We start from the raw sequence: 18,637 nt of genomic DNA, 5'->3' as shown, positions 1-18,637 counted from the left end.
CCTTCTCCTCCTTCTCCTTTCTCCCCCTCACCCCCTCGGTTACCTGTTTGGAGCCTAATCTTTGTTCATATCTCTAATTCTTTGTGGGTCACTCAGCCCGGGGCCTCAGGGCTAGGATTAGGGAAACCCAGAGCCAGACCTCTCTCCTCTTCATAGCTCACTGAGCCATCCAATACGACGACTTATATGTCTCAGTCTAGGCACTATCTTGGCAAGTGATTGGGGGATAAGAGTAGAAACTAACAAATGAAATCACAAAACTTAGTATCTCCCTCAGTGAAGCGAAGGATGTGAAGGACAAATGCTGTAGCAGAAACTGCCAGCTTGCATCAGCAGGCACCTACAGGAAATCTATTGGCCAACCTCGTATGCACTGGGCATAGCCCAACTCCCCACTGGAGCTCAGAGAGGAAGGTGGGCCTGGGCTCTGGACCTTCAGTCAAAGCTGCAGGGCTGGTGAGGGCTCTGCTGTCTTGCCATGTGGCCTTGGTAGCTGGCCTTGATTTCTGACGTCTCTTGGAAGTGAAAATTGAGTCACAATGCCCAACACACACTATGCTCTCCATAAGTGTTTTCTGGATGGTTGATTTATTGGACGAGTTAACATATCAATGATCAATATTCCTCTCTCCAGACACTGATTTCTTCACCCTTAGGAGGTGAGAGTTCTTCCAGCTCCAGCAACTTGTTTAGTCTCTGATTACTTCCTGTGGTTTTTTTGAAGATCAGGACCCAACAAGTTTTTTCTGTAAAGGGCCAGCTAGTAAAAAGTTTAGATTTTGCTGGCCATATGGTCTCTGTCACAATTAGTCGACTCCGCTGTTGTAGTGCAAAAGCAGCCAATGAATGGGCATGGCTGTGTTCCAATAAAACAAAATTTATAGACACTGAATTTTGAATTTCATATAATTTTAATGTGTCTAGAAATGTTATTTTTCTTTTGATTTTTTCCCCCCAGCCATTTATAAATGCAAAGCCAAGTCTTACCTCATGGGTTGGCACCAGATTTGGGCCACAGGCCCTCATTTGTCAATCCTGCTGAAAATTCATGAGCAAACACATCTTCCAGGAAGCCTATTGAGCTCTTTAAACAGAAGTTCAGAATGAGGATGCCCTGTCCTTGGTGCACATATAATGATCACCATTTCTCCCAAATCGACTTTCATAGACAGATTGTTGTCCCATGCTCTCACTCTAGAACCTAAAATGGCTCCCGTGTTAAGTCCTTTATAACCCAGATCTGTATGTCACCAGCATGTCCTATTTGGGTGGTCTCTTCACTGCCATTTGCCCAGGGACACCACACCACTTTCTGCAGCCAATGTTTGACTAAGCTGTCCCCTCTACTTGAGTGCCCGGTATCCTTCTCCTCAACCATCCAGATTGTCCCCCTCCTGTAAGTGGCATCTCAGGCTAAGAAGCCTTCCCCCAAACTACTCCGATTTCTGTCTTCCCTGCACTCCAGCCACAGATATAGGACTTTCATACTCCCAGGTGAGAGATCAGACTGCCAGGGTTCAAGGTCCTATCACTTACTCTGTGACCTGAGCAAGTGCCTAACACCATCCAAGGGATGATGATAATAGTACTCACCTCACAGAGTTGCTGTAAGAGTTAATTAAGATGATTTGTGTAAAATGCTTGGCCCAGAGCCTGGTGCTGATAGTATAAGAACATTAATAAATGCCAAATATGATTCTATTTCTCTACTGTTTGACTTTTTTATAGGGACGCCATATTTATACAATATTTACATAATTAAAAAAAGACCAACAGTACACTTTTAAGTTTGAAACAACACTAAACAATATAGTTGATAATTTTTCCTGGTAAAATTTTAATTGACATGTAACATACACACAGAAAGTGCAGAAACCGCAAGTGTTCAGATTGATCAGTTTTCCAGTGTTGCTAATTTTCTTTCTTGGATGAACCAAAACAGAGTCAATTTAAGAAAACCCCTGGTCGAGAGGAATAATCTGTGCTTGAGGGAGATGACATGCTTTTGGGACCAGTATCACATCCAGAAATGGGGGTCTGCTTACTCAAGGGACAAGCCAGTTAACGTGCAGACCAGACTCATGCGGCGGGGAGAGAACAGGCAGCATGGTCGTCATGAAGGGACAAATCACAAAGGCACCCCTTTCAGAGATGAGTCACCTGAGCCCACAGCAGGCACCTCGCTGCTCCCCTTGTCCCCAGCATGATGCTGAGAGATGGCTGAGCTTACAGGCTCCCTGGAGCTGTCTCAACACTTCTCCCTCAGAGAGAGCGTTTAAGTTCATTAATCCAAGAACACTAAACAAATGTACACATTCATCATCTCGGTGCCATTAGGATGGAGGAAGTTGAAATAGCACACGAAACTGTGACTAATTCTTTGAAGTAGGAATGTTGGCTCAGGTTTTTCAGGAGTGCCAGCTGACAGCCCAGCAACTCACCTCCTTACCCAGGGTGGGGGAGGGGCGGATGGAAGTAGCCTTTCTTATGTACGTGCCAAGCACAGGACTGCCTGCTCCCCGCACAAAAGCTTATTTCATTTTCATAAAACCATGAACCAAAGGTATTATTCCTTCCAACTGTGAGACCGAGAGCAGTGTGGGACTTGCCCAAGTTGTATAGCTAATGAACAGTGGAACTGAGATCCACCCTTTGGTCTGGCTGGGTCAAAAGCATTTTACTTCATCTATGCATTAACCCAACAGGGCTCCAGAGGTCATTGAAACCCCTCATTTTATACCTGAGCAAACAGATGTCTGGGAGGGAGATGGCTTGCTCAAAGTCACTGTGGTATAATAAGAAATATATTTGGCCTTTGCCCCCAGTTCCTGGCAAAGAGCTCCTGAAACCCATGTAATTTCCTGAGTGATAAGGGTGCTAGGAGCATCTTCTATTTTATTTGTTCTTGGACTCCTGTTACTGACACAAGAGCTTCTAAGATCCTGGGGATTTCCAGAGTGGTCAGAGGGTCTTTTTGTGTGCTGAGGAGATGGCAGGTGGCTGGGTCCCCTGTGCAGGTGCAGGATGGGGTCTGGTCACCAGCAAGACCAAGGCACAATTAACAGCTTGGAACTTCCAGTCTCTCCCCCATTCTTGGTGAAGGAAAAAGGGCTGGAGGTTGAGTTAATAACCCATTATGCCTCTGTAATGTAGCCTCATAAAAATACCTAGAATATGATGTTTGGAGAGCTTTCGTGTTGACGAACACATGGATGTGTTGGGAGGTGGCACCCTGGGGAGGGAGTGGAAGCTCCCCGTACCTTGCCCTGTGCTCCTTTTCACCAGGCTGGGCATCTGTATCCTTTGTAATATTCTTTATAATCAATTAGTAAATACAGGTAAATGTTTTCTTGAGTTTTGTGAACAGTTCTAACAAGTTATCGAACCTGAAGAAGGGGTCATGGAAACCCCCAGTTGACAGTGAGTTGGTCAGAAGTACTGGTGGCCTGGCCTTGTGATTGGCACCTGGAGTGGGACTGAATCCTTCACCTGTGGGAGTTAGATAGTAGACACCCCGTTGGTGTCCACTGAGAATTAAAGAATTGCTGGGTAGGGGGGAACCCACACATTTGGTGTCAGAGTGTAGGGTGTATAGAAAGTCAAAGTTTTTCTTTTAGTTACAGAGGAGGTTTGCGGTGGGACTTGGACTCAGATCCAAGCTTCACATGCCAGACCAATGCTCCATCTCTATGGCTAGGTGTTTCTTCTTCCTGACTATCCCAAGGCATCCACGCATCCACGATTTATAAAAGAAGGCTCCAAATAAATATCATTTTAAAAGTCAATTCTTTCCTTTGTCATTCTGCTTAGACCTTCACATTGTGGTCTCTGCTGGTTTTCCACTTAGCTCCAGACCATGTCATTTTCAAAGAAGTTTTATAAAACAGCAGCACAAGTCTTCTGACAGAGGCTGGTCTCCTCTCCCCTCCCAAAGCTGGTAAAATGACCCACTTGCTTCATTGTCCCAGTGTGAAAGGCTGAGATGTAAATGACACAGGCTGGCTTTCTTTCCCTTCCTGCAGTAATCAGTTCCTTGGAGATGACAGCTCTCTCTGTGGAACAAGCTGGCAGCAGAGAATGTTAATTGTGCAGAGAACAATTAATGTGGTTTATTCAGAAGTTCCAGCCAAGCTTCGAAAGTGCTTTGCATGAACTATTTCAGTGTTTTTTGAATAATATTATTTAATAGCCTTGGAAAATTATCATGATGTAATGCTCACAATGAGCAGGGCATATATATATGCATGTTTTGATCTTTTATTAAAAATGCACATATCCACATACATGTATCAGTGAGCATGTCTTCAGCGACAAGTAACGGAACATTTGATAAAAGTACTTCTTTAAATATTTTTTAAATTACAGTCAATATTATTTTATATTAGTTTTAGGTGTATAGCATATTGGATAAACAATCATATTCTTTATAATACCTTCTAGGTCCATCTGTACTGTTGCAAATGGTAAGATTTTGTTCTTTTTATGGCTGAGTAATATTCCATTGTATATGTACCACAGCGTTTTTATCCACTCATCGGTTAATGGACATTTAGGGTGCTTCCATATCTTGGTTATTGTAAATAATGCAATGAATGATTAATAGTGTCTTAAATGAGACTCAGAGGTTTTCCAGGACACGGGACTGTTGATGCTAAAACTGGACAGTCCCAGGCAAACCAAGAGAGTTGGTCACTCTACTTAAAATCATAAGGACATTTAATATTCACATGAGAAGTCCAGATGCAGGTGGTCTGAGGGGCCAGCGGGGTGTGGACAGGGGAGCAGCTCTTCCCTCATATCCCTTATATCATCCTCAGCAGTGACTGCAGCAGCTTCAGGACTGTGAGGGGTAGCACTAAAGACTCTAATTATCTTTCCCAGAAGTCCCCCTAGCAGACTTCCTCTTATATCTTTTTGGCCTGAAGTGGGTCTCATGGCTACCTCTACCTGCAAGGGAGCCTCGAAGAGTGAGTGTCCAGCAAAGGCAAATGCGATTGCCGTAAATGGTGCTATAAACTAAATGTGTCCCCCCTCCCGCCAAATTCATATGTTGAAGCCCTAATCTCCATTGGGATGGTATTAGGAAGTGGTGCCTTTGCAAGGTGATAGGTCATGAGGGTAAAGCCCTCATGAGTGGAATGAGTGCCCTTATAGAAGAGATAAGAGAGACCTCCTTCTCCACCATGTGAGGATAAAACAAGAAGGCGGTTATCTGCAAATCAGGAAGGGAGTCCTCACTAGGAACCAAATCAGCTGACACCTTGATCTTGGACTCCCCAGCCCTTCAGATCTGAGATATCAGTGTTTGTTGTTTAGGCACGTGATCTATGGTATTTTTGTTGTAGCTGCCTAAACAGACGAAGATAACTGGCTTCCAGAAGGGGCTGGAGACATTGCCTCCTATACAAATCAGGGCTCTGGGAGGAAAGCAGAGGAGGAAGGTCAGTTCTGTGAGCAGCCAGCCATGTTAGTGGCAACTCCTGCAGCCACATGAAGGGGAGACACCATGGTGAAGTGGTCAAGAACATGAACTTGGGCTAAATCTCAAAATCCACTTACCAGTGTGGGACTTTGGGCATGTTGCTTAACTTTGTTGATTTTTTATTTCCCCTAGTGGTGAAACCCATCCCTCCATATTCCAGAAAAAAAACTCATTTTTCGTTAGGTGAATACTCTGATAGAAAGCTTGGAGTATGTGTGGGGTGGGGGTGGGGAGAACAAACTTGTTTCCTGGGGGGATATTCAGGAACCACTAGGCTTTGCTTTTGCCAATTGAGGTTTGTGAGTCGAAAACCACAAAGGATTCTCCTTCAACTGTGAGTCATTTGGATGAGGAGGAGAGAGAAAGAAAAGACATGAGAAGCTGGCAGCAAGACTTGAGGAAAAACAGTGCTGTCTAACAGGGGTTTTTATGGCATTCTGCAGCATGACTCCCTGTGAGAACCTCAGAATCCCATTTTACTTGTTAATGTGTGGTGGGTTTGCATGTGTTTGGGAGGGCTCAAAATCATGCTGAGTGCAGTTCTAAGATGGACAGAGGGTGAGGACTAAGGCCAGCCAGAGCAAGTCTGCCATGCCTGGGTTACATGTATGAAAAAAATTGGTGTGAAATACACCAAAAACACTTGGAGTGGAACCATGACCTCTGGGTGTATGTGGGTCAAAGTTATGCATGGGTTTAGGTTCCGTCTTTGTACTTGTTTGTATTTTCCCAAATTTCTACAGCAATTAGGGATCTGTTCTACAACCAGATGAGAATTTTATTTTAAAATTTTTATTAAAAAATATAATTAATCAAGGTTTTTAAAAAAATGTTTAAGGTTGAACATATTAGCTCCATTTGTCAAATTAACTGCTTGTCCTACAGCAGTTTCTCTCTGTTTCCTACTAACAGTTAATAATAATAATAATAATAATAATAAATATCATTTACTAAGCATTTTACTATGTATGTCCCAGGCACATGCTCAGTGCTTGACATGAGTAATAATTCTCAGAAGTGCCATTATATTTTCTAAATGAGGAAAGAGACCTTGAGGAGTTAAATTACTGGCACATGGACCCTTTGAACTAGAGCTGTTTGGTGTCAGTACTCTTGCATCTAACCACTACCTGTCTCTCTTTTGTTCCTTTTGCCATCTTTCCTTCTCTCATCTCTCAAAAATTATCAGCTAGGACCTGTGTCAATTCTATGGTTACAGCTGCAGATTTCTTAACTTTAGCATGATTGACTTTTTGAATCGGATAATTCTCTGTTGAGGGGGCTGCCCTGCACAGTGTAGGGTGTTGAGCAGCATCCCTGGACTTTACCCACTAGATGCCAGTGGTGAACATAGTAAATGCTCAATAAAGACATATGGAATGAAAGCATACACCCTCCTCAAGGGGAAGTGACTTGATAATATGTCTCAATTGCTGTAGACATGCCAAGCCCTTTGTACTCAGATTCTATAGCCCCCACATTAAATAATGCATCATGAAGAAGCCTGATATGAATCCATGTTCATCCTATAGTGGATAAAATAGCACAAACGACCTGAAAAAATCCACTGAAGTAATTAGGATACAGGCATGATAAATCTACCTGGTGAAATTCCAGTCATTGCAAATACTGTTTATAGTAAAATGAGTTAATATTGTAGCAGACACATACAGAACTATACTACATAATGCAAACTTGTACATGCAACCCCATTACTGAGATTATGGGATTGAACATCCTTTCACACTGTTGGTGGGCAATTTGGAAATTGCTGTTAAGATGCACGTGTTCATGTTACTTGACCCAGCAATTACATCTCTAGAAATTTATCCTAGAAATGTATCAAGAAACAATCCAGATGTCCATGAATAGGGGAATATTTAAATAAATCACTATATATCAACACAAAGTAACAGTATACAGCCATTACAAATGAGAAAATTTGCATGTACTGACGTGGAAAGATGCCCCAGACATATCATTAATTTTTTAAAAAATTGAAAAATGTTTTTGTATAATAACAATTATAAGATATATGATAGTATAAGCATAAACACTTTTTAAAATCTGGAGGAACATATACTAAACTGTTGAAAATAGTTATTTCTAAAGGATAGGGAGAGATCTTCTGTGTCTATGTTGTGAATTTCTGTAATGTTTAAAAATTTTAATCACAAGCTAAAAAAAGAGTACACTGAACCTGCCACATGAGCTTGCTCATGCAAGCAGACGAAAGCTAGGCACCTAAAGACCATGAGGAACACCATCAAGATGCTATTAATAAGTAATGAGGTAACAGGCAAGCTTTCCTTTTTTTTCTTTTGGGGGAAAACTTCTATAAAGAGCATGTGTGGCCTTTATAAAGGCCAGTCCTCTCCTGCAAATTCTTTGTTGAAACTGGGTTTATGCTCAGGGTGGAGAATGTTTTCTGATGTAACCTGCTGTCATGTGGTGTCCTGTTTCCCCAGGATGGATGACATCCAGCTGTGCAATGACATCATGGACCTGAAGCAGGAGCTGCAGAACTTGGTCGCCATCCCAGGTAACCATCTGGGACTCCAGCTGCCCAGAGGCCCCGGCTGGCTCTATCTGTATTCCTTAAGGATAGAAGACCATGTTCATCTGCTCTCCTAGCACGACCTCATTCTTGCAATGCAGTGCTCCCTGATCGCGTGGTTCAAACACAATTCTGTCTCTGGTAGACCCAGTTCAAGTCCTAATTCCGGCCACCTCCTTGACCTTGGGCAAGTCACTTTATCTCTCTGAGGCTCAATTTCTCCTCTGAAAATGGGGTGGTAATAGTAATAATACGTAGCTCATTGGGGATAATTCTCCTTGTGACAAATGAAACAATGCAAACCATGTGATTAGCTTACTATCTGATCCAAAATAAAAGTCCAGTAAGTATTAGCAATGATCACTATTATTATCCTGCTTGGGAACAGGTAGAGTATGGTGATTACAAGCTGACTGTGGATCAAACCTAGACCTGTCACTTATTAATGCCATGACATTGGGCAAGTTAAGTTTCTTCACTAAAATTTAATTTCTTCAGCTGTAAACTGGGATAATAGTGGTATCCACCTCATAGGGCTGTTGTGGGATTGACAAAGGGAAAACACATAAAGTGCTTAGCATAGTTCCCATCCTATAGTAAGTGCTTAATAAATTATTGCCATCATTATTATTATGAACCAAACAAATTTCTACCTATCCTTCAGGTCATAGGTTATTTGGCCCCTTCTCCGAAGAAAGACTTCCCTGCTCATCCTGGCTGGATTAGGTGCCGTCCAGGGCATTACTCTTATCAAAGTACTTATCAAATAATTGCCTGTTGACTTGTATATGTCCCTCAGTAAACTCCATGCTCCTTGAGGGCAGGAATGAGGGCCTGGTGGTAGGTACCAAGAGAAAGGTTTATTGAAGGAACAAACACAAGTCTGTCTCAAGAACCTTGCCTTGGCTTTGGCAAGGAGCAGCACAGGCAAAGTAGCACACCCTCATTGTCATTTACTTGAATACTTTTGCCAGTCTATCAGCTCACTAAGTAGTCTCAAGAGGCTGCATCGCTGCTGGCAATAGGCATGCTGTGATGAACAGAAAATGACTCCCTAATTTAAGGTTAGCAGAAAGAGATGACCTGACATCCAATGGATACCTATTATTGAGCTAAAAGTACAGCACGACAGGGCATTGTTCTCCATGCCTCAGCCTAGGGAAATTAGGGGCTGGGTAATTCTCTATGGGGACAGGGGGTTTTCCTGTGTGTTGTAGAATTTAGCAGCATCCCTGGCCTCTACCCACTACATGTTGGTAGCATTCCCCTCCCTCCCAATTGTGACAACCCAAGATGTCTCCAGATGTTACTAGATATCTCCTAGTCTGTGGTGGGGGGCGGGGTGGGAAAATTGCCCCTGCCTAAGAATCACTGCTTTAGAGTCCAGTGATCAAGGTTTGAATCCAGGATGGCCAGCGAGATGATCTTCATGGAGCAACTTAATTTCTCTGAGCCTTAAATTCCTTGTCTGTAAAATAAGGTCAATACTTGCCACCCTCACATGGTCATTGTGACTATGCCATGACATAACATGGGATCACAAACGCAAAGTGTAGGAGCAGTCAACACATTCTTGTTTTGACAGTAGTGTGTGCAATCATAGCAGAACTTTCAGATACCGTTCCTTTAATGAGCATGTACTAGGTGCCAGGCCCTCTGCAGGCAGGCCCTGGGAATGTGAGCGAGTGAACAGTCCTCGTTGAAGTGGGGTGACAGCTAATGGGTACAGGTTTCTTTTAGAAGTGATTAAAATGTTCTAAAATTAGTTGTGGTGGCAGCTGCATAACTGAATAACACCTTGAAAAGTGAATTGTATGGTATGTGAATGATATCTCACTAAGACTATCACCACAGAAAGTAAAATGTCAAATGTAAAATAGTAAGAGAATGAGGGGAAAATACAGCCAAATCCAGACACTACCCACTTAAAATTCTGATTCAGTTCATGTGGGGCTCTGGTATTGATCATTTAAAAAAACCTTCCTACGATTGTGATGAGCAGCCAGGATTGAAAGCCACCAAGCCAATTCAGCTTTCTCATTTTATAGCACCCCCCCTCCCCCGCACCTGCAGTAGTAAAGTTGAAACCCATCCAAATTGATGTAGGCACAAAACAAAAACAGGCAACCACTGGAAGGACAGTGGGGACCCCTGCAGCCCCAGGGCATTGCATTAGCGTCTTTGGGCTGCCTAAAGCAATTCCCACAAACATAGCGGCTTCAGACAACAGAAATAGATTCTTTCACAGTTCTGGAGGCCTGGAGTCCTGGAGTCCTAAGTCAAAGTGTTGGCCTCTAGAGGAAGAATCCTTTCTTGCCTCTTCCAGCTCCTGGGACTCCTGTCAATCCTTGGGTTCCTTGGCTTATAGATGTCTCACTCCAGTCTCTGCCCATGTAGTCAGGGCCTTCTTTTCTTTGTATGTCTCTGCGTGTCATCTCTTCTTATAAGGACACCAGTCATTGGATTAAGGGCCCACCCTAATGAGCATGAACTCATTTTAACTAATGACATCTGCAAAGATCCTATTTCTAAATAGGGTAGATATAAACTTTGGGGAGGTGGTGGGTAATACTGTTTATCCCAATACAGGCATTAAGCTCTGCTCAACCTCACAAGAGTCTGGAACCAGAAAAGGAAAGCTGTCAGAATGTTCTCTGGATCTCTCTTTCTCTCCCTCATCCTCTTCTCCCTTCCTTCTCCCTCTCTCTTTCTGTCTCGCCTCCCTCTTCCCCCCGCTTCTCCTCCTCCTTCTCCATCTCTTTCCCACTTCTTCTCCCCTGTCCCCCCTCACCTCCCTGCCTTTCTCTCATTTGGGTGCACGCTCCATTTTCTTGCTCTAGCATATAAGCCAAGCAAATCCACTCCATCTCTTCTCCATTTTCTTCCCACATGAGAGCTCAGTTCCCAGGGCCTCCATGTCCCAAATTTTAATTTCCCAGGAGACTCCAATGGGCCCAGCATGGGTTGGCATCTCCCTCTTAGGGGTAAGAATTCCCAGAGCCCATTGTTGGCTCATCAGGATATGTGGAGGCCACTAAGGCAAAGGAGACATGAACGTGTGGCCACGGGGTCAGCCAAGACCACCTGAGGCCCCTCAATTTGGGGCTGTGGCAGCCTCCAGAGCACATGTGGAAATGGGTGGGAGCTGGGGTGGAGAGGTCTTGGATCGCCAAGGGCACGACTAACCAGGACTGGGACTAGGGTAAGGAGAACAAGACATTCCGCTGGAGCACAAAACTTTCAGTTATCAGGATAATTAACATTTTAATACATTATTAAGACACCAAAATTCATGCAAAAAATAATCCACAATGAAGAAAACACCAAATGTTTAAATAAATATGAAATCAGTACAGATACTTAGTGGGCAGAGGCCAGGGATGCTAAAACCTACAGCGTAGGGGCAGTTACATATGAAGAATGTGTTCCTCCCAAAATGCCATGGACTGTCCTGCTGAGAAACATAGGTCACACAGGTCATAGGGCCAGTTAGCAATGGAGCCCAGGTCCCTAACGCCAGTCCCATTGATTCCCTGAGAAACTGCATTTGGAAATCCAGGTATTAACGTTTTCTTTCCTCGCCTGCATTCCTAGTCACCCCTCCTCACCTCCCCCAATTTGTTGTTCAAGACCCTTGTGGCTATTCCCCGACCAGTGCTGAATTTAGCTGGAAAAAAAAAAAATGATGCTCCAGGCAACGCATCAATAAAAGCATTAAGGAAAGAAAGCACTGAATGGCCAAGAAATCAGGTTTCACCAGCCAAGGTCAAAAAATAATTTACCAGCTCTGGGATGGGAAAGAACACCTGGGACCCTCCCTGCCTTGAGGGCTTCTCAAGGACAGGCCAAGATTTCTCACTGCCACTCCCCCCGCCCGCCACTGTCACCACCTCTGTCTTAAGAGCTGGCTGGAGAGGCTGAGTCACCTTCCCCTTGGACACAGAAATACTACCTACCTCATAGGGTTATTGGAAAGGTTTAAACTAGTGATGCTCAACCAAGAGCAATTTTGTCCCCCAAGGGGCATTGGGCAATCTGCTGGCACTTTTGGTTGTCACAACTAGGAAAGAAAGTGCTTCTGCCATGAGTGGATGGAGGCCAGGGATGTGGCTGAACATCACACCGTGCATGGGGCAGCCCCCGTGATAAAGAATTACCCAGCCCAAATACCAATAGTGTCAAAACTGAGAAACCTAGATGAAATGAAAACAAAAAGCTCATGAGAAATAATATAATAGCTTTTAATTTATGAAGCACTTACCATTTGCACATTTATGATGTATGATTTGCTTTTCCTTCATTAAATAGGTATTTGTTTCTTTTGCACCTGGTTCAGTAAGTAGTTAACCTGGAAGGCACCTAATCACTTGTGCCCAGAGTGCTGAGCGAGCAGGGTGCTCTGGCGAGGCTGTGGGCGCTGCACTAACTTACCTGCTGAGGGCTGAGAGGCACCCTGTGATGCTGGCGAAGGATTTGGGGATCGACCCACAGGATCCACCAGGAGAGGAGTGATACCACCATTGTCAGTGGAGCAAAGGCCAGGGATCCAGAGGTTGCTAGAAATTCCACCCCTTTCCCACTTCCCCTTCTGGTTAACGGGAGAAGTCAGTTTTCTCTCTTATCCAATTATTATATTCTCTTCACCTTTGATTGTTTTCTGCAACCCTAGAGGAAATTGTCAGCACAGCCCTAGGCAGGCAGACGGACAAGCTGCCCCGCGTTTTTTAAAAATCTGAAGGGGTCTGAGTCCAGTGAACTGAAGTGGGCTTATGTTTCTGCCCTCCTACTTTGCTCAGCCCTCCCTCCCAGCCCTGGTTCTTGTGTTTTCTGTTGGGCATGCTAGCCCTCGGTACTTGGGACAGGTCTAGTGCCATCGACATGGACGCCTTTCATCTGACAGACTGGTTTGGCTGTCACTAAGGCTCCTGAGACCTCACTGAGCCCTCTCAGCCCCTGCCTTCAAGGGCAGGACCCCTGGCTGCATCATTGCCGCTTGTTTACTCGCATGTGCTGCACCTGAGCTCTGTGCCAAGCCACTTACTGACATCACTGCATTTAAACCTCACGGGGTGTATTTTACAGAGGAAGAAACTGAAGCTCAATGGGGTCAAGTTGCTACTCCAAGTTCACCCAGCGAGTAAAATGGTAGAGCCAGGGCTCCAAATCCTGCCCCTTGGACTCAAGTGCTTTCAACTGTTTCACTCAACTGTTTCTTTGCTGATGTTTCCTTCTCCCCAGAAAAGGAAAAAACTAAGCTGCAGAAGCAGAGGGAGGATGAGCTAATCCAGAAGATCCACAGACTGGTGCAGAAGAGAGACTTTCTGGTGGAGGATGCAGAGGTCGAGCGGTTAAGGTGAGCGGGCAGATGGTCCCCAAACGCTGGATCCAAATGAACATAGCCTTCTGGCCTGAGGCCCCATTTCACATTCAAGAGAAACTCAAAACCAGCTCCAGAAAGTCTTACAAAACCCTGTGTATCTTGACTGAGAACCGTTTGAGGAAGTTGAGGAAGTGAGCAGGGAGAAATCTTAACACATAACACACAGGGGTGCTTCCTACACATTCTCTTCACTGAACTTCCTCTCAATTCATCAAGGCAGCTTCTAGAAACTTCCGTTGGTTTCTACAGAAACTCTGTCCCCTGTATTGACTTGCTTCCTTGCCTGCCTTGTTCACTTCCCAGCATTGTTCTTTTCTTTCCCCTCTCATTTGATGTCCCGATGCCCCTACCACCTGGATCTGGACAATCACGGGCCCTGGAGCCACAGTGCACCTGAAGACTCAGGAGGAGGCTGGGCTTAGGAAATGCGATATCGATTCTTGCATATTCTTACCCAGGAGCAAAGCCTTTGGAGCCCTCCACAAGGAGAGGGCCTCAGGGGCCTCTTCAGTACCAGAGGGCAGCTTCCTCTTTATCTCTGCGTCCTCTTGAGTTACCCCAAGCCCCAGGACTGCACCTTGCCCAACTCAGCCAGGCCTGGCCCACTGCTGGGTTGGAAGAGCTGAGATAACTTGGCTTCCATGCATCTTATGGAAGCACAGGTGTGCAGGGTGACTTAAAGGTACAGGGTCAGGAGAGGTGTTGCTCGGCTCACTGAATCCCTGGCAGGGAGACTGGGTCCTGTAATGTTGTTGCCTCTGCCTTGGGGTCTCACTCATGTTTCTGGGTAGTCATGTACTCCATTATAGACATGTGTCTGCTTCAAAGCATGTTCATAAAATACAACATACAAATACCATACATACATAATGCAGAAAACATAGACACACCACCCACACATAACACATATACCACCTACATACATAACACACACTAACATACATGTGACACCCATATATAACATGCAACAACATGCACCATTCACAAAGCCTGTTGCATGGTCTCATACACATAAACCTCATTTCATCAGTTCCTTGATGCTTTCCTTGCTTACCCTACTTTCCTCTTGTCTTTACACATCTGTCTTTACAGGGAGCAAGAAGAGGACAAGGAAATGGCCGATTTCCTGAGAATCAAGTTAAAACCTCTGGACAAAGTAACCAAATCTCCAGCCAGTGAGTGCATACATTATTTCTTCTCGTCCCACCCAAGAGAAAAGGGAATTTAAAAGAGGTCCTGGATCTAAAGAAGGCACAACAAAATATTTATTAGAAATCAAACTTGAGCACAGGACTACAGCAGGCGGGGGCAGCTTCATCATCGTACAACCTGTGCGGTTGCGCAGGGCCCATGCCTACAAGGCTTCTGTGATTGCATCAATGTTCAGCTAGTGCTGTCTTAAAATTCTTAAGAATTTTGGAACACGGGGCCCTGTTTTGTCATTTTGCACTGGGTTCTGCAAACTATGCAACCAGTTCTGGCAGCAGATGCCACTCTCTAATCACGTAGTTTGGTGCGTTTCATAGGAGGAGCTGGGTGGCCAGAAGGTGGAAACTGAGGCTCGGGGAGCTCTGGCCTCTGTTCGAGTTGGAATTTCTAAGGCAGTGGAGCCAGAATTATGCTTCTCAGAACATGAGCCTCACGAGATACTCAGAGCATAAAGGGTTTTTTTGTGAAATAAGTTTGGGAAATGATGCATTATTTGACCCTTTATCTGGAGGGTCCTAATATTCATTAGTCTATTAAACTGATGATGGGTCCTGCTGTCAAGGAATTGTCTTCTCTTTGCTGATCCAGTGAGGCTGCTGTCAGTTGTAAGAAATGGATGCCCAATTCAAACTGTCCCTAGCGAAAAAGGGGATTTGGAAGAAGAATAATAAGAACCAGGGCTTCAGGGACTAGGCACTGTTACCCCCTTGCTTTCCTCCCATTTCTCATCTATGCCCCTCTTTTTACATTAGCTTCATTTTTCTCCTACTTCTTAAGTCTTCTCCATGGGGCCAGAACTCCAGACTGTAACTCAGCAGCAGCAAGGCAACAGCACAGATTCTCTCTCCTGGGATCTAAGTATATAAATCTCAGGGAAAGATTCTAATTGGCCTTTCTTGGATCATGGTCTCACCTCCTAGGCCCATCACTATTATCAAGAGGCTGAGATACTGTGATTGGATAATCTGTGTCACATGCCCACACCTGTAGCCACAGGGACATGGATTGTTATCAGAGTAAAAGGGGCTAGAAATCTTATTAGGAAGACAAAACCCCAAAGCTGCCACTGTTGACTATACCAGCAACCCCATTTTCCTTGATCATTTATTAACATCCCATGAAAACACAGTTGTACATTGTGGTGGAATAAAGAAAGAGAAGAGCCATGTCCCTTCTACAGGCCCCTAAAAATCACATGGTACATGGTCCCGGTCCCTGTGTAAATCCAGTATACTCAACGTGGACTGTCTCTTCCATAAAATGGAAATTAGAAAAACTCCACCTCACACTGTGAAGAAGGAATAAGGGAACTAGCTTTCTGTGTAGGATTATGGACAGAAAAAAGAATTCTGGCAAGAAATCAAAACACCAAACCAGCACCACATTCAAGGGGCCAAGTGTGCGGTCCAAATTTACACTACTTATCTGGTGCTGGAAACCAAAGTTGAAAAGTTAAAACCAATCTAAAACCAGTGAAATCTCCAAGACCCCAGCAAAGCAAATGCAAAATTGCTCAATATGGACCCTTTAGCATTCCATAATACACAGTTCACACATAAAATAATACCCATGAAGATAAACTCTCCATAAAAATGTAAAACCAATGAAAAATTGAACCACCATGTGAAGAATCTGTAGATGCAACAAAGAGAAAAGAGAATGTCTGTCTTCCCAAGAACTAAAAAGAACAGACTATCTAAAACAGAAAAATATATATTTAAAATTATTAAAGAGATAAGAGAAGGAATACAACACAAAATGAAAGAGCAGGATGCTATGAAAAAAGAGTAGGTAGATTTGCAAACACTTAGCTTTCTAAAAAAATATTGTTAATGAAGTAAAAACTCAGTGGATTGAATTCAGAGATGGAAGTATTCCGAAATTGGAAGACAGAGCTGAAGAAATTACCCAGAATGAAGCACAGAGATAAAATGATAAAAAATATGAAAGAGAAGCAATATAACATGAAGATAGCATAAGAAGATCCAACTTATGTCTAACAGGCATTCCAGAGAAAGGGATAACAGAGAATGAGCGGTGGAAGTATCTAAAAGGCTAATGAATGAACATTTCCCAGAATTAAAAGACGTGAGCCCTCAGACTAAAGTGACTTGAACAAAACTCCCATTTATTCATTCACCAAATACTTCTTAAATGCCAGACACTGTGGTAGGCTTGGCAGATATTGTACAATGGCAAGAAGAACTGAATAGGATAAGGTTTAAAACTGACCGGAAGCTGAGGACCGAAAGCCAGTTAACTGACAGGGAAGTGGGAACAGTCAGTATGACCGTATAAAATGCACACCAGCTCTCCGCATCTCCAGACGTGCGGAGTTAAAGCAAGGCCTGGCTAGGGGATGGGGAGGGACTGGGGCTGCAGATGGTCAGGGCTCTCCTTGCCTCACTTCTGCCTCTTCCCCTTCCTTCCCCTCTCTCTTTGTGCTCCTACCTTGCTGCAGGCTCCAGAGCTGAGAAGAAAGCAGAGCCCCCACCTAGCAAACCCACAGTGGCCAAGACCGGGCTGGCGCTCATCAAGGATTGCTGTGGGGCCACCCAGTGCAATATCATGTAGCCCTCATGTGGGGTGCCCCCAGGGCCATGGGGACCTCCCTCCCATCCACTTGTCTTCATAGCCCCCATTTCATTGGGGCCCAAGCGCTCTCAAAGGCGGAAGGGGTTGAAGGCAAGCCTGTGACTGCCGCCAGGGGCCGTGGGTGCAGCGTGTGGGCCTGGCCGCCCTGTACAGAGTATAGCAATAGGGAGTCCCTCACCGTCGCATGGCCTTCCCCAGAGCATGCTGAACCCAGGAGTCTGTCTTACCTTTTATCCAACCACCAGGAAAGGTCCTTCCTCAGAAAAGTATATCTCCACTTCTATCTAGCTGTATCTAACCCACCATGCGAATGACTTGGAGAGGGGCATGATCCCCAGGTGTGAATAATTGTGACTTTTCAACAACCCAGCACCATGTTGGACACATCCTTCACCCACCTTCCTAGCTCTGCTGTCAGGCCTGCCTCACAGGGCACAGCTCCCACCCCCCATCTGGCCTTCCCCAGGGTCGGTGCCCTGTGGGGCTCCACGCAGCCTACATACCTTCAAGACACAGAGAGCTCATCTCTACAGACTGAGCGTGTGTGTGGTGTCATGGTCACATCTCCCGCTCCCTCCCCTCTCGTGTCTGGGCACGAGTCGCACCAGGAGCATGACAGCTCACTCCTGGTCCTTCCTTCCCCTGCAATGGCTGCCCCAGGTATATGGAGCAGAGGGCCGGAGCACACCCAGTGCTCGGAAAAGGTAGCAGAACACTGGAAGCTCCAACACCAAGGCAAGGGGAGACAGATGGGAGACCCAGAGCAGATGCTGACCCAGGCGCTCTCCCCTCACCCCAGAGGCACCGGGAGGAGTGCCAGCAGGACCCCACTCACCAGCCTAACACACAGACCTCTGTAAACAGCAGCAGCAGGCGGGAGAGGTGGCCTGACCTATCCGTGTCCCATCACTTGGTGGTGTATTTTAACCAGCCTAACAGTTCCACCTGTGTAACTTGATGTATATATGCTACAGCCAGCTCGGCACAGCCCATGTGACCTCTCTGTACGTGTGTGTCGTGACCGGCCTAAGTAGTTAGCATAACTCAAGATTTGCCAATGTGCAATCATCCATTGAAGAAAATAAAAATGGAAACCACGTACACAACATTTTTAAAGTTTTTACTTTTTTCTTGACTATGAAAGTGATCCACGTACATAGTAAGTCACTTTAAAAGTATAGAAAATAGAAAGAACTTTTTTGGGTTTGGGGTTCTTTTGTTAACACCCATAATTACTCCAACTAGAGACCACTCTGACATTTTGGGACATTTCCTTTCAGTTTTTTTAATGCACTTTTTAAATGATTGGCATTATACTGTACCATTTTATAACCAGTTTTCTCACTTAGCATTATATCACTATCATCCTCCCACATCATTAAAAGCTATTTGTAAACATTAAACACTCATCATA

General features: G+C 44.7%; 1 protein-coding gene across 1 annotated transcript in view; it reads left to right on the top strand.

Moving 5' to 3' along the window:
* Positions 1-17,895, top strand: part of BMERB1 (bMERB domain containing 1) — a 112,856-nt gene extending 94,961 nt beyond the window's left edge. Inside the window, exons 3-6 of the mRNA XM_090276975.1 lie at positions 7,951-8,024; positions 13,278-13,392; positions 14,512-14,594; positions 17,090-17,895. Of these exons, the coding sequence (XP_090133101.1) occupies positions 7,951-8,024; positions 13,278-13,392; positions 14,512-14,594; positions 17,090-17,202 (385 nt within the window). The 3' untranslated portion in view covers positions 17,203-17,895. The remainder of the gene's footprint in view (positions 1-7,950; positions 8,025-13,277; positions 13,393-14,511; positions 14,595-17,089) is intronic.
* The last annotated feature ends 742 nt before the right edge of the window (positions 17,896-18,637 follow it).

The sequence above is a fragment of the Furipterus horrens genome, unplaced genomic scaffold (assembly GCF_987537825.1).
Source record: "Furipterus horrens unplaced genomic scaffold, mFurHor1.1.pri manual_scaffold_5, whole genome shotgun sequence".
Lineage (NCBI taxonomy): Eukaryota > Metazoa > Chordata > Mammalia > Chiroptera > Furipteridae > Furipterus > Furipterus horrens.
Note: the sequence above shows the minus strand (reverse complement) of the source record. Positions and strands in the feature narration are given on the sequence as shown.